Source organism: Bombina bombina, chromosome 3, assembly GCF_027579735.1.
Source record: "Bombina bombina isolate aBomBom1 chromosome 3, aBomBom1.pri, whole genome shotgun sequence".
NCBI classification, from domain to species: Eukaryota; Metazoa; Chordata; class Amphibia; order Anura; family Bombinatoridae; genus Bombina; species Bombina bombina.
Window position 1 is genome coordinate 410,285,195 of NC_069501.1, and position 17,689 is coordinate 410,302,883.

Genomic DNA, 17,689 nt, shown 5'->3' on the forward strand with positions numbered 1-17,689 from the left:
CAAATGCAGGCTAATAACAAACTGGGAACAAGTCAGGGTTCACAGACTTATGTAATCACTCCGGGCGTAAGCAAAGTTAAGAAGTGGAACAGCACAACCAGACCGGACCGGGTACACATCCCATGACCCACAACTAGGCTCAGCTTTGGTTGCTATCACACTCACATAAAGCTACATCCACTTGCAGGGTCACAGGCAGTTAACCCCGGGCCTGCCTGGGTGCAGGAACCAAAGGGTGAATTATAAAAACAAACACTGTTACACACATAAAAAAGTCCAGCACTCGCTCACAAGCTCACAGCTAAGAATAAAAGCAAAACTGGAAGAGTTAGTTACCGCATTTGGCCAAATGGGACAAACTCAGGCACCACGTCAAGGTTTCTTCCTAGTGCCTGAGTCCCTAATATAGCCACACAACTGCAGCCACACACACAAATGCACAAATTTGTAGAGTCTCTCAAATATGAGTCAAGGCTGCTTACATATTTATGCAGGAATTTATCAATATAAGCTGATATATTAGATGTATTGACTCACTCACATCTAATATATCAGCTTACATTGATAAATTCCTGCATAAATATGTAAGCAGCCTTGACTCATATTTGAGAGACTCTACAAATTTATTGATACTAATGGAAAATGGAAGAGCGAATATATACTCGTGACATGCGATGTCTAGCACCCACTATGAAACACAATAACAAAGATATCACAAGGGGGGTAGTAGAATACAAATTGCAAGGATTATATCCATGTGGGATCTGCAAAGCCTGCAAATATGCAAAGAAAACAACATTTTTTAGATCCAGTGTCGCCAAGAAAGAATATAAAATACGAGAAACTATAAGATGTACTGACATGAACATTATCTATCTAATCATGTGCAATAAATGTGAAAAACAGTATATTGGCGAGACTGAAAGAATGGTCAAAGAAAGAATAAGAGAACACATTCTATCTATAGAAAATTCGGGAACAGAAAGGAATAAAGAACTTTCGGTACCCAAACATTTTAGAACATGTAATGATAGTAATTTAAAATACTTTAACTACACAGCAATACAAAAAGTGAAAAATAATATAAGAGGAGGTAATCAAAGCAACAACCTACTCAAAAAAGAGGCTAAATGGATATTTGAAATTCAGACCCTCAAACCAAAAGGTCTGAATATAGACTTTAGTTTAAACTGTTTTCTTAATACCTAAAAATTAGATTAAAAATAAATTACCCCATGAGAGAATGTTGTTAAAATATTTTACATTTTTTTTTTTTTTTTTATTTAAGTTGTGGTTTCTAAAATTTGTTCTAAAATTTGTTCTTTACTTCCCTACGGGATACTAGGGGTAAACACAAAAAATCTTTCCCCAAAAGATAAGTTTCTATTTTAATTTTCCTCCAAAAGATAAGTTTCTATTTCAATTTTTATTTTCCATTTTTATTCCATACACCTTTTCATACAATCTTCATATTCGAAAATATTATGGGTTTATACTGAAAATCCCATTACAGGATTCCAAGGGGCTTATAAACACCCGTAAATACAGCGTAGCATTGTGAAATTAAGAACAACAAGAGTATAAATAAATAAAAAACGAAGTCAACTCAAAAGATAAGATTTATCATATCATATTATATTTTTGTATACATCTTATCATATGTTTTTTTACATGTTTTTTTATTTATGTTTTTTTATTTATATTTCTTTATATATGTTTTTTTATGCGTTTTGCATTACCACCTTTTAAATACATCAATGTCATGTTTGAAATTCACAAGTTTTTAAAGACATGTCTTTTATAAGACACATTGATTTTGAGACATGCATGCTTAAGTGCACATTCCCAAAGTGTGTATCTACAATAGTGGCATGAAATAAGCAATGAAACAAGTAAGTGAACACACATGCTGAATAAATTACAAAGCTAATTGGAAGCTCAACCAATCGAAGAACAGGGAATGATATATAAGGGATCTCCAGGTGTGCAGAGGATATGCTTGACAAAGGCTAAAGAACTATCTGAAACGCGTTGCAAATCCTAGCACCAATACTTTGCTTCAATCACTAGAACTCCACAGGATAGTGGAATACTCTAAACCTAACGGATCATCTATCTTTCCCTACGAGGGAACACAACAGAATCATCTGCCTGATGACACGGACGCTCCGGTAGTGTCTACAACGAAGAAACCTTCCCCTGATAACTCACAGTGTGGAAGAACCGTTACTGGAACAACTTATTACAAAAAGCCTGAGGACAAGGCGGGTGTTTTTTGAACGAGCTGCAGAAGAAGCGGCGTGACCTAGACTCATCGCTGGTGAGTAACATCAGAAACAGAAGGACGGAAGTTGAAACCGTCTGAAGACATAAGGTACGAATCTATACACAAGTGCACTTGCAACACATAACGAGCACAAAGGCGGCTAACATTTCTCTGAGAGAGCTTTGTACTTAAACGCTGGATCCCCAGTACATAACTGCAACACAGTGACCTGTACAGATCTGTTTTCACAAAGAGAATACAATTATCTGAGAACTATACTACCTCAATATCCCGTTAAACTAGGACTAACAGCTGATACCAGAAGTAACAACAACATTTATCTATCCACACACAGCGCATTGTCTCTGCTGTGATTGAAACTTTATTCGTCCATTTTGGATATATTGAAAACCAAAGAGTCTCATTTTATTTTGTGTTTTTTGTTTTTTAGATCTGCTTTTTAGATCTGTTTGTTATAAAAATAGATTATGTATCCTCCTGCTAAGCACTTACAAATCTAAACGGACTGAAACAAGTGTATCTTAGTATAATTAAGCACATGGTTACAAATTTCAATAACCATCCAGACACTCGCACAAATTATTGTATATTATTACTCTGATGCTAGACTTGTTGCAATCCTGATAATTATTATAATTAAAGAATTAAAAATTGGGGATCTTTAATATATGACTGATTTTATTTTATTATATATATACTTTCTGTTATCACTATGAATATATGTTTTTAAGGTTGGCCAATCAAGTCTGTATTAAATTTCAGAAAGATATTGTATTTTTGACATTTTTTACAATTTTATATAGTTACATAGCTTCTTAGTTGAAAACATTTTTACATCATACTTTACTTATTGCATCTGACTCTTTCCTTATGGGGTATTAGCTTTGAGCGCTAGAAGTCCAACCCAGTACTAGCAAGGTGTATCTATTTGTTTATTTAAAGATGTATATACTGTATGTATGTATATATACAATATAGCCCTTTGCAGTCAGACACCTTGTCATATACCATTTAACCCTCATCATTGTTTTTAAATATTTCTATGTCTAATTTTTTTTATCAGATAGTGTTTATATGAGTGCAACTGTAATTTTGAATGTATTTATGTATGCTCCTGCTAAGCACTTACAAATCTAAACGGACTGCAACAAGTGTATCTTAGTATAATTAAGCACATGGTTACAAATTGCAATAACCATCCAGACACTCACACAAATTATTGTATGTTATTACTCTGATACTAGACTTGTTGCAATCCTGATAATTATTTTAATTAAAGAATTAAAAATTAGGGATTTTTAATATATGACTGATTTTATTATATATATATATATATACTTTCTGTCATCACTATGAATATGTTTTTAAGGTTGGCCAACCAAGTCTGTATTAAATTTCAGAAAGATATTGTATTTTTGACATTTTTTACAATTTTTAAATAGTTACATAGCTTCTTAGTTGAATAAATTTTTACACCATACTTGACTCTTTCCTTATGGGGTATTAGCTTTGAGCGCTAGAAGTCTGAAACTACACAAAACATTTACAGATACCTTAAGCTTAGAGGAAGCTTTTATTAGACCGACTAGCATACCCTTTTCAGCACAGAATTCATACGCCTTCAACTATAGTACTGGGTTGGACCCTATTTTGCCTTCAGAACTGCCTTAATTCTTTGTGGCATAGATTCAACAAGGAGTTGGAATCATTCCTCAGAGATTTTGGTCCATATTGACTTGATAGCATCACGCAGTTGCTGCAGATTTTTCAGCTGCACATCCATGATGCGAATCTCCCGAATCCAAAAGGTGCTCTATTGGATTGAGATCTGGTGACTGTGGAGGCCATTGGAGTACAGTGAACTCATTGTAATGTTCAAGAAACTAGTTTGAGATGATTTGAGCTTTGTGACATGGTGCATTATCCTGCTGGAAGTAGTCATCAGAAGATTGGTACACTATAGTCATAAAGGGATGCACATGGTCAGCAACAATACTCAGGTAGGCCGTGGCATTTAAACAATGCTCAATTGGTACTAAGGGGCCCAAAGTGTGCCAAGAAAATATCCCCCACACCATTACACCACCACCACCAGCCTGAACCGTTGATACAAGGCAGGATGAATCCATGATTTGATGCTTTGATGTTGTTTACGCCAAATTCTGACCCTACCATCTGAATGTCGCAGATGAAATAGAGAATCATCAGATCAGGCAACGTTTTTCGAATCTTCTATTTTCCAAGTTTGGTGAGCCTGTGCGAATTGTAGCCTCAGTTTCCTGTTCTTAGCTGATAGGAGTGGCACCCGGTGTGGTTTTCTGCTGCTGTAGCCCATCTGCATCAAAGTTCAACGTGTTGTGTGTTCAGAGATGGTATTCTGCATACCTTGGTTGTAGCGAGTGGTTATTTGAGTTACTGTTGTCTTTCTATCATCTCGAACCAGTCTGCCCATTCTCCTCTGACATCAACAAGGCATTTCCGGCCACACAACTGCCGCTCACTGGATATTTTCTCTTTTATGGACCATTCTTTGTAAACCCTAGATATGGTTGTGTGTGAAAATCCCAGTAGATCAGCAGCTTTTTAAATATTCAGACCAGCCCGTCTAGCACCAACAATCATGCCACATTCAAAGTAACTTAAATCCCCTTTCTTCCCTATTCTGATGCTCAGTTTGAACTTCAGCAAGTCATCTTCAACACGTCTAGATGCCTAAATGCATCGAGTTTCTGCCATGTGATTGGCTGATTAGCAATTTGTGTTACCAAGCAATTGAACAGGTGTACCTAATAAAGTGGCAGGTGAGTGTGTGTGTATATATATATATATATATATTTATGTGTTTTACTGTATATTTGCTGTACATATTTCACATACCAATGTTCTTCACTTACAGGATAATGTATGTTTTATTGTAAAAAAATAAAATAAATAAATAAATATATATATATATATATATATATACCTGTATATCTATTCCTAAAGATATGTAGGCATAGATATCTATTTTCCATTAACTAAAATATACACAATCCATGTTGTAGTTTGCAATTTAGGTCTAACGAAGTGTCAGATTAGTGCACATGAAGAATTACCAATCTTACATTGCGTTATTGAAATATTAGATATAAAATTTCAAAAAAAAAATAGATACTGTAAAAAATGCTATATAATCCATAGTGTATATATATATATATATATATATATATATATTACAGTATTGATAATCATTTTTAATATTTTTTTTCTAATATTTTATATTTATTTCAATAAAGCAATATAAAATTAGTAATTCTTCATGTGCGATAACCCACCACCATGATTTAGGTCTAACACAGTGTCTGGCTAACGCACATGAAGAATAGCTAACCTCAATGCGCATTAGTGACATAAAAATATTAAAATTATATATACCGTAAAAAAATATATAATTATATATATATATATATATATATATATATATATATAGTATGGATTATTTAGCATTTTTTACAGTATGTATAATAATATTTATATTTTTTTGTTAATTTTTTTTTATATTTTACATTTAGTATTTCAATAATGCTCACTGAAGTTAGCAATTCTTCATAACCTAACACCACGTTAGACCTAAATTGCGAACCCCTATGCATATTTTACATTTCTATTAAATTACATTAATGTAATTTTTATTATTAAACATATATTTCTATATATATATATCTGAAAATATTCATGTAAAATAGATAACTATACCTATATATCTATAGGAATATATAGAAATATATATTTACAATAAAAATTGCAAAGTTATGTTAATGAAGAACATTGGAATGTGAAATATGAATAACCCCTATCGGGTTAGTGTGCGAGCGGTAGCTGTAAGTTTTTTTTTTCTTCTGCGCTCTCTATTGACTTCTATGGGGAGAATACGATAATGTGGTTGCGATATTTGTTTAGCGCGCATCAGGTCTCATTCACGCGCAAACTTTTTACTTTTAACTTGTAATACACATGCAACACGACAACTGCAAAAATATTACCCAAGCGAAGTTTACACTCTTGCAGAAGCGCTAAATAGCGCACTAGTAATCTGTCTCTAAATGTTTTTGTAAACCAAACTAGTACATTATACATGTGAGTTTTGGGGTATGGCTAAATAACAAAAGGGCGTGGGAGTGGGCTGCTGATCCTGAAAATGTCTGGGCCTATTTTTGGTCCCAGTGTGGGCCCCTGCTAAGGAGTCATGTCAGAATTGTGATGTCAAAGAATTTTAAAAAGGAAATTTTTTAGCTTAAAAACTGTTTATCTCACTAAAACATCTAACGTGGAATATGATGATAAGAGAGTTTAGATGGAGGGGAAGAGGCAGATGTGAATAGGTTTGTGTCAAATACAGCTCTATCAGTCTTACAATGTCTATAAACCATGTAATTTCTTTTGTTTTAGACACTTCACTGGGAGTATAATGATGTCAAAATATTTACGCAGCAACAAAATAATTTTTTACTGATTTCTCTGATCTAGATTCTAACTCTTAGATACTAATGCCATATAATGAAATGCACAGTTTTATTTTAAAAAAAAAAGCATTTTTAGCTTTGCATTCTGTTGCTAGGCATTTAGGGAATGAAAAAAGTAATTCATTAAAAGCACTGTGAAACCTAGATCATACAGAAGGTTCAATTCACATGCCTGGGTATCAAGAGGCTTTAAATCAGATTTAAATGCAACATAAACACAATATGCTTTGCACCCAATACATTTGTAAATTCTATAGTTTATATATGGTTGGGGGAGGGTTCATTACCTGCTTTTGGTGCAGAGCTGGTATTTCCAAATGGCGTACTGTCTCCTGGAATGGCGCTGTGCTCTCAATTTGTTCCAAATGTATGAGACTCTGAGATTCCCAGTGATGTGAGAATCTGTAATCTGTGTAAAGAGAAAAAAAAAAACAAAAAACAATCATATATATATATATATATATATATATAAAAACACACATATAACAATGTCATTGAAATAACCAGGACTTTTATGTTTTAATTTAGATACCAGCTTGAGAAGCCATTAAAAGGATATGGAAGTGATTTATTAAAGGGACAGTGTGTATTTTGATTTTGTTTAGAAGTATAGTGATATTTTTTCAACTCTTGTTCCAGAATTTTGTTATAGTATAATATATAAATATTTTTTTAAAGCTAGAAATGCTACAGACAATCACAAACTATATTATCCACAATATATTGGTTTGAATGGGAGTGTAACCCTGGTTGCTCTTGCTGCATGTAAGAGACATAGGCCTCTATTTAACAAGCTCCGAATGGAGCTTGATGGCGGCCCCTGTTTCTGGCGAGTCTTCAGAAATCCCTGACTGCTCCCTTTCCTGTGAAAAACCTCCTAGCACGGTCTGGAACAGGAAAAACCTCCACAAAGGAATCTAAGTATTTATAAAATTCACTAGATTCTTAGGGTTGACAACGACCTACGTATCGGAGTTGCCCCAAATTAGCCAAAACCTCCCTACCATACACGAAGGTGTTCAAGCTTAAATCTGAAGGATACTCCTCAACATCAGATGAAGGAATTATACTGTTCGAATGGGATATATCACCCTCAGAAGCTCCTAGCGACTGCACCGCATGAGATTTATGAGGGATAGAAACATATTTAGCAGAAACCTTACTATCTGAATATTTAAATGTCCTCCTGCATTTTCCCTGAAAGAAAAGAAAGGAAGATAACACTGCAGATATTGAGAGAATACCTGAGCTGCAAAATCTGCAGGCAAATACACTCCTCCAGGAGATTTAGAGGAATTGCAGGGCACTGCATGGGACGCCATGAAGGCTTGGGACATTTAAGGAGAAAACCGTGGCATTGCCTAAACAGCATCATCCTGGGAGACATTGGGCTCAGAAGTAACGCTCTAACTCTACGTCAAAAACAAGCATAGTACATTATCAACCTTAACAAAAAAGGGGAATAAACCAGCAATACTTAAACATTGTTTGCATCTTCTGAAGGTAAGCCAGCTTGTAAAACACCAACAGAATTCTTTACTAAAGAATACAGGGCAAGAGAGCATATAAAATTTGTATGCAAAAATAAAATTATTAAACACTGTCACTTTAAGACAGAACAGCAGTCCGTGCAAGTCTAGCCATATACGGCTAAAACAACATAAAGGCTGCAAAATGAAAGTCTTTATTATCTGCCTAAAAACGTAATTCTTTGCACCAAACAGTATATAAAACGATCACTAAAAACTATTATACAAGGGTGCATCTGGGAGAGTACTTTTATATAAAACTCCCAGAGACAGAGTGACAATCGAAGCTCCGATTGATGGCTGGAGCAAAAACTGAGATTGTCTAACAAAAAGCGGTAGGTCACGTGATCCGGTGAGACCAAAATGGCGTTGCATCTCTTCTTCAGAAGAGAATCAATGCGGGGACACACAGCAGTATAGGAATGAAGCGCGAAAATATATATTCACATCGCCCTTCATTCACTTCAGAGAAAACAAACGGCTAGATTATGAGTTTTGCGTAATGAGTGAAAAAGCAGCATCATGGCTCTTTTTCACTACCTCTGGTATTACGAGTCTTGCAGGTATAGGTGTACCGCACACTTTTTTGGCCGTAACGCAACGTTACTACTGCAGCTTTCGAAAAGTCCTTTTTCAATGGGACTTTCATAGAGAGGGTATTACGAGTTTGCCTAGGAGGCCAAAAAGTGAGCGGTACACCCTATACCGTCAATATCCATACCGTATAATGAAAGTCAGTAGTTATGAGTTTTACGCTACAAAGCTGTAACATAAAACTCATAACTAAAGTGCTAAAAAGTACACTAACAGCCATAAACTTCCTATTAACCCCTAAATTGAGGCCCTCCCGCATCGCAAACACTAAAATAAAATTATTAACCCCTAATCTGCCACTCCGGACATCGCCGCCACTATAATAAACATATTAACCCCTAAACCACCACACTCCCGCATCGCAAACACTGGTTAAATATTATTAACCCCTAATCTGCTGTACCTAACATCGCTGCAACCTACATTACTGTTATTAACCCCTAATCTGCTGCCCCCAAAATCGCCGCCTCTATACTAAAGTTATAAACCCCTAAACCTAACCCTAAGTGTAACCCTAATCCTAACACCCCCTACCTTTAATGTAATTAAAATAAATCTAAATAAAAATTACTATAATTAACTAAATAATTCCTAAGTTAAATATAAAACCCACCCAATAAACCCTTAATAAAACCTAACACTAACCCCCGAAGATCCACTTACAGGCTTTTTTTCAGCCGGCTCTCCCCATTGATGTCTATGGGGAAATCGTGCACGAGCACATAAAACCAGCTCAATCAGCGCTGGTATTGGAGTGCGGTATGGAGCTCAATTTTGCTCAACGCTCACATATTGCCTGCTAACACTGGGTTTATGCAAACCTGTAATAGCAGCGCTATAGGGAGGTGAGCGGTGGAAATAATTTGTCAGCACCAAGCCGCTCATAACGCAAAACTCGTAATCTAGCCGAAACTAAGTAAAGGCGCCCCACCAGGGAAACACATAAAAGGAAAAGCGTGCACACAAGCGAACCTTTATGTTTCCTATCAGAAAAACGGCTTTGCACTATTAGAGAAGAATCTCTATCACTGTGGTATTACCCCTCATAAAATATGTGTTTCTTTTCAGAAAATAATAAAATTAAAAACGTTCACATAATTTTTCCTTAGACACTGTCTGTGCCTCTAATAGAAAACATGAGCCATATAAAATTAAAAAGTTAACCCCTTCCATCCCTGAAGGGAGATAAACTCTGTCTCCTGCCACATGCAAATTAGTGCCTGCCTAATGCCTTACAATAAATCCTCAACTAAGGATTCTGAGTCCCACTAACAATTACAGAGAGTCCTTGTTTTATATGACTCTGAAGTGCCAGCCTCCCAGCCCTAGAAGACATTAGGCACTTACCTGCATCTAGCCATCCGGCATGTAGGCAGCTTACCGGTGTGAGAGGATGCCACTCCTCACAGAGACCTGTAGAAAAAGAAAGACAGAGTAAACTTACTCAGGCTTTCTATACCAGGGAAGAAAATTATTAGGAAAATGCAGTGATAATCCACATCACAAGTTCCTAACTGTTTTAAAGCCACCACTGCCCTACTGAAGAGACTAACATGGAGTACGGCTACACCCAATCTTGAGAGGAAGTTCAGAATAAATCTACTCTGGCATTCAAAATAATAAAATCTTGATTGAAGTTAAATTTTCTTCAGACACCAAAAACTTCACCTCCTCCATGAACAGAGGCAAAGAGAATGACTGGAGGTTATGGGTAAGGGAAGTGACATATATAGCAGCTTTGCTGTGGTGCTCTTTGCCTCCTCCTGCTGGCCAGGAGTTATATTCCCACTAGTAATTGATGATTTTGTGGACTCACCATATCTTAGGAAAGAAAACATAACAGTATCCCTGATTTCATGGCACATAGAACTTGTAGAAGGTAAAATCTGAACTGATCTTTTTTTTTTTTTTTTATATTTTTATTGATTTTTCAAGAATAATATAACAATAATATAATGTATGGTGTTATCAATTATACATGGTGACATAAAATGTTGTTCTTTCACAAACTTATATATTTCAATCATCTATCTATAACATAGTCTAGGTATGTTCAAGGTGATCAGTCATATGTATTATATAGTTACAGGAATAGTTATATAATAAGCTTTATTTCTATCTGTCCATTCATATTTAGTACCTAAAATGTATCATTTTCGGATGAACCAAAATAAGCAGGTACCTTAGTCAATTAGTATTGATATACTTTTATAGTTAAGCTATTACTGTAAAATTCTTAAGATCACCAAAATAATAAAGTGTTGATGAATGAATTGGACTATAGACATGTCAAAGTGAGATATTTCTATAGGATGCATTTTCCTTTGCTTACAAAGTAAGCTTTATGGTGTAAGGAGGGGCGGAGGAGGGCGGAGCCAACATAATCTCACAGAGCTGGGGCTATGGATTATTAGTAATACAGAGGTGTGATCATATGAAACAGGTGGATATTCCCCTAGGGAACCTGTAGTGCAACTAAATATGTAGTAAACTAAATAGATAGATATTTATCATCCTGATGTGCCTATGTAACAGAATACAAACAATATACACTATCAATAGCATAACTTTGTTGATAAAAAAGATAAAATTAAAAAAAATAACAACTTGTATCGAACAGGCAGCTGTCAATATAATGTGGATAATATTATTTACTTGTTACTACAAGGTTGCAACTTAGTACTCATTGGCCATTTTTAATTACGGTGTTAAGTGACGGGGCTGTTTCATTAATTTATAGATCGTCACTCAGGAACAGATTTAAAGGCACTGATAGATAAGCGTGACTGGTACTATAATAGTAAGCATAACTTGACTATATAGCATTGGAATGTGCTTGCACCAAGGTTCTAAAACTTCATAGTACTATATTGGTAAAGCTCATAGATATTATACCTTATACTGCTGAAAGGAGGCAGAGGCAGGTATAATAATATGGTATATAGAATTAACATAACAATAGTCAGGTAAACCAAACACATCTTATAATAAGTGTGTACCAGTATCCAATATAGATAAATCGTGACTCTCAGTTAAGTTAGTAGCACAAGTGTAAAAACAATAAAGGTGCATCTCAAGGTAGGCGGATATGTGCTTTGTTAGCTAGGTCAAATATTCCCAAACATATACTAAGCATTATAGAAGCAGAGCAATATTCTTTCCACAAATGAGGCGCATATGAATTCCCATCATTTTGAGTCTAAACTCCATTGCATGTATAACTTTGAGTGAGTCAAGATCTGAAATATATATATATATATATATATATATATATATATGCACAATGAGAGCTCATGAACGCTTAGGGTCGGTTGTTACAGTGCTAACTGATATCCCCATCTCAGCCGCAGACAGAGACACAGCATCAGCCCTTCTGACATATTATCTTAACAGCAGCTTAACCCTAGGACTATATATAGACAGCACATCAATAGTTGTAGTTATCACGTATGACTCAGGAGATTATATCGTATTCATCCAGTAAAATCTATAAAGAGAAAGAGAGCGGCAAACATTATAAAAATATATGTATAGTCTGGGGTTCAGTGCTTTGTATTCTATGGTCGTTAAGAATAAAGGACCTGGGAATATAGGGATAAAGCTTGCAGCTTATAATGCATGGGGGTCTCAGCCCTTTTTGCCACCCTATAATGAGTAATCATACGCTAGAAACCTATTGACAGTAACTCTTGAAAAGAAAAATAATGCTATTTCTGTAAGCAACCTAGTAAAACAAAAAGTATCGAGAAGGAGACAATGTAATCTATTGAGTATATGTAGCTTTAAAGTATGGACTTAGGTATATAGTGCGCTATGTAAAGAAAAATAACTTTTGTGTTAACCTTACTCATCATACATAAAGTGGTTTATATCCAGTTCAGATATTGATGTTGGTTCCAGAACATATTAGCCAACCCCAGATCTTCTATCTTGTTGCAATAAAACCAAGGAGAGTTGTGACATGGAGGAAAGATTCTGTGACAGCAGTGAAAGATCTCTATCCCTTAGTAAGACCATGGAAGGGTTGGGAGTCGCAAATACATAGGAATATAAACCAGTGTTCCTGGAAGAATGATCTGCATCTCCTGCATAACAAGCATGCTGCCATCGCAATTTCTTTTCACCTCTGAGATAATCGGAAGAGGTGCAGGCCAACATTTTAAGCTGTAGTGATGCACATTTCTCGTCAGGGTAATTCTGTTTCTCTACTACAGTGATATCCCACAGTGTGTCCTGTGATGCCTTATCCCTGTTGGAGGCTGGATGATCCGCTTGTTTGAGGGAAACAATATGGCCGCACACACTCTGTGTGATAAATGCATCCGCATAGCCGCCATTATATGCAGTAGTGTTGGTAGTAAGCACAATTAGACACTTTGCATCACTCCTTATAATCTTGGCATCCATCCCTTCAATCAGGCTAGTGCTCTCTCCGGGGTCTGTAGCTGTAGCTCCCAATTTATGATGGACGTTGGGGCTTCAAAGCGTTACCTCTATTGAAGACTCCTATGGAGGTGGTTGTAGAAAGATCAGGCTCTGCAGAGTCCGCTCCATCAAGCTGGAGCGCCATCTTTAGCGCTTATTCAAAATAAGCTTGGAAGTCGTCTAGGAGGTTATTCATCTCCCTGAGAATGCGAGCCCCAGATATTATACTGCCCCTATGTAGCTGCAATCGTTAGTAGAAACAATGAGGGGGTTTTAGCCAGTCCGAGATCTCTCCCTTGTCTCCACATGGGTAGGAGAATGGCCGCTCTCAGGAATTCCCATCTAGAACAGGGAGCGTCTGAGCTGTGAAATTTCTGTCTTAGGATATCTTTTTTTCTGTAATTTTGTTCTGCTGGGTCACCTGGGTCTTTAAACTCGGTATTTATAATATATGAGACCCTGAATGGTCAGCAAGTTTAATTTCTATATGAAATATAGCAGGAGCTGCCAATATGTGCTACTGCTCAGTTCAAGAGCCAGCTCCGCCCCCCCCCAAACTGATCGTTAATGCTTGTTTGAAGGTGGGAGAGCAGCCAGCGTATCAGAAACTTTTAAAAATGTTAACAGTATGTGAAACTATATCAGTATTCTCCTGTAATGAACAAACAGAAGGTGCGTTAATATCCAATGAAACAGGATTAGGTTAGTCTGATTGCATTAATAATTCTAAACATGAGTCACATAAATGAGCTGGAGAAATCACCTCAGCTTTTTTACAATAAGCACACCTAATAATAGTAGAAAGGTGTTCAGGGGACTCAGCTTCTTGGGTAGATTCAGGGACAAAATCAGACTGCTCCATTATAGAATACGGCAAAGCAATGAAATAAACACTGTGGGGTCGAATTATCAAGCTCCGAACGGAGCCCCTGTTTCCGCGAGAGACTTCATGTCTAAAGACCGCTGCTCCATAACTTGTCCACCTGCTCTATCGAGTTGATCGATACCCCCTGCTAGCGATCAATTGGCCGTGAATCTGCAGGTGGCGGCATTGCACAAGCAGTTCACCAGAACTGATTGTGCAAGTATAAATGCCAACAGCGTATGCTGTTGGCATTTATCGATGTGTGGCAGACATGATACGCTACATCGTATAATGTCCGCTCGCACTATGATAAATTGGCCCCTATAACCCCCTTAAAAAGCACTTGAGCATTGGAAATCACTTACCCCCTCCTAAGTATCTTTTTGTTACGATTTGCGTATAGTAATCCTGTAGTATGTGAGTGGATCTCAACTGCAGAAAAGTTCCAGAGGAATTTCCTTTAATTACTGAGAAAAGGTTCTTATCAAGGCCTCACTTTATCAAGATCTGGCGGACCTGATCCGACAGTGCGGATCAGGTCCGCCAGACCTAGCTGAATACGGCGAGCAATACGCTCGCCATATTCAGCATTGCACCAGCAGCTCACAAGAGCTGCTGGTGCAACGCCGCCCCCTGCAGACTCGCGGCCAATGGGCCGCCAGCAGGGGGTGTCAATCAACCCGATCATACTCGATCGGGTTGATTTCCAGCGATGTTTGTCCGCCTGCTCAGAGCAGGCAGACAGGTTATGGAGCAGCGGTCTTTGTGACCTCTGCTTCATAAATGCTGTTTCTGGCGAGCTTGCAGGCTCGCCAGACACACGGGGCATCAAGCTCCGATAGATAGGCCCCCAAGTCTGAATTACTTTCTGTGAAATTTGCAACAAATCCTTATTTTCAGTATTAATTTATTAAAGATCAGAGGAAAGATATGTGCTTCAGTTATTCCTTTGCTTAAGTATGAATTGTATAAAAAGCAAATGATAAACTTGTATAGATGGAAGCTACTATTTATGTTGAATGTAACAGATTACAAATGTTGCAAGTATTATTCACTTGAATGTTGCTGTTAACTTGAGGAATCAGTGTGACAGAGAAGTTACTGTAATCCGTTTTGCACAACTAAGGAAGTTATTCAGCCTAGACGTGCCTTTATAATATCTTAGACTGACTTGGTCATTTATCACTGTTAGAAAATCAGTCAAGCTGAGATCTGCTGAATCGGCAATGCCGATGATGTCATAGGTTAAGGTTGTGATTTCCGTAACTGAATCCTAGGAAGACACCAGTTGGTCAGTGTAGCGGAAACGGCAGTGCCGTATTGGATACAGAGTTCCGTTTAGGTAAATCCTGAGCAGCGAGGAGATGCTGCAACAAGGAAAACCAGCAGCACTGTATTGGTGTTAGAGTTTATAAAAGTAATTCCTCAGCAGAGAGGAGTTGCTGCGAGAAGGGGAACGGCAGCGCCGTATTGGTGTCAGAATTCTGTAAATGTAATTCCTCAACAGAGAGGATGTGCTCAGAGAAATGGAAACGGCCGCGCCGTATTGGTATTCTACAACGGTGAGTCCTTGAAGGTGGTTTGCATAGTAAGTGCCTTAACGGGAGTCAGTAGGAGGATTATGAAATCCCAAACAGCAATCATGAAGAATAGGATATCACACGGAGTAATCCGGTTAGATCTTCAGCGGTTAGTATGTTTTAAGTCCGTACAGGGAGCACTTAAAAGGACATTCCAGTCAAAAATTAAATGCACATAGATTTATTACATCTTTGAATAGGAACATATTTGCAATATACATGTATTGGCCAAAATCCTTCTAGTAAAAGTTATCACTGTTTTAGTGTTAGCATATTTCTCTCCACGTGCATATGCAGCATAACTAGATATTGTCACTGCACCCACATTTTAATTAATGCAGCTGCTCAGATCATCAGTGGGGCTTGTTTAGTTTCATGTCAGCCATTAACAAATTGAGTCATTATCAGATGGTACAAGCACCTTAGGCTCTCTGAGCAAGTGCTGTGTTTAAAATGCTGGTGCACGTTGCATACTTAAATACACGTTTGAAACAGCTATAGCTTTTTTTATGAGACGCATTTTTGCTAATACATGTATATTACAAAATTGCTACTGTTCAATACCGAAATGCACCATGTGGTTTCCAATTTTGGCTGGAATATCCCTATAAAACAGCTTAGCTTGACGTTAACAGAGTTGTGAAGCAAAGGTGAGACACGCAGTACTCTAAGAAATTACCAAGCATCTAAGAACAGGTGTGCAGGAAATTTATAGGGAAGGAGGAAAAAAAGAACAGCCTATTTAAAGGGACAGAACGTAACACTTTTTAAATAAACTCACAGGTTTAATGCACGCTAAGCTGAACTGCAAAACAAAGCAGAAGACATAAACATAACATCGGAAGGCAGATAACGCTCATAAAAAATATTAACATACACAAAAAAAACTAACAGCTAAAAGGAATTTTAGTGCGCCAAAAACCTAAAGTGCACATAGCTGAGGACGAACGTGTGCTAACCCTACATGAGTAAACTGGCCAACGCGTGAAAGAACTATAGAAAGACTTAACAGACATGCGATAACCTGACAAGTATTAACCCAACACATGTAAATCGCAAGTCTGGCACATGAATTTCAAACAGAGCACGTCAAAAAGCCGATGTGCGCAAAACAGCAAGTCTCTGCGACCAATTATAGAAGGGTTTTGAAAAAAATGTCCCATGAGGTGAAAAAAAGAATCACAAATCATATCCTATATACATCCCTCTGATAAGCACTGTACTCTGAGGGGAAACCGGGCCTCAATTTAGACTGAAAACTCCTCTCTCTGAAGATTTAAATGCACGTCTTCATTCTTCAACCACCTCCAGCAGAGGCAAAGTAAAAACTGAGGTATGTGGGAGGTAGGAGGGGTTATATTGGACTCTTGGGGTTTGGAAACATTTGCCTCCTCCTAGTGGTAGAGAAGATTAATTACCAGGAGTAATGGATTGTGTACTCTCACCACCTGTATGAAAGAAATATCACCTATTTTTACATTTACATAGATCTCCCAGTAGTTTGATTCTTAAAAAGTTTAATTATTTAATTGAAACATGGATTGTTCATCTGTATCAACAACACAAAAAAATTAGGCTAGTGCTTACTGCCAAGTTATACTATGGAGATCACTCCATAGCACATGAAAACTCTCATTTGAATTGTGAAACCTCACTCTTATAAATGTGGGGTCTTACGAAATATTATTATGATGAGGGAGTAATAGAGACCTTTAAAACATTGCGAGAACCCCAAAATAGAACCAATTTTGAGAGGTATTTGTTATTGCCATAAAAGGCCACTCCAACTGAATTAAATGCCAAGAGGTGGATTACTCAGCATCCAGTAGCCATAGTGTACGTAATATGGTAGCACACAACAGCTCTGCCGCGTTTCGCACATATCATGCCAATAAGCTAGCAGCAGG

The 17,689-nt window shown here is 37.1% G+C and overlaps 1 protein-coding gene across 1 annotated transcript in view; it reads right to left on the reverse strand.

Moving 5' to 3' along the window:
* The window catches only part of RASSF5 (Ras association domain family member 5), a 368,602-nt gene that overhangs the window by 297,934 nt on the left and 52,979 nt on the right, over positions 1-17,689 (reverse strand). Inside the window, exon 2 of the mRNA XM_053706593.1 lies at positions 7,134-7,198. Within this exon, the coding sequence (XP_053562568.1) occupies positions 7,134-7,198 (65 nt within the window). The remainder of the gene's footprint in view (positions 1-7,133; positions 7,199-17,689) is intronic.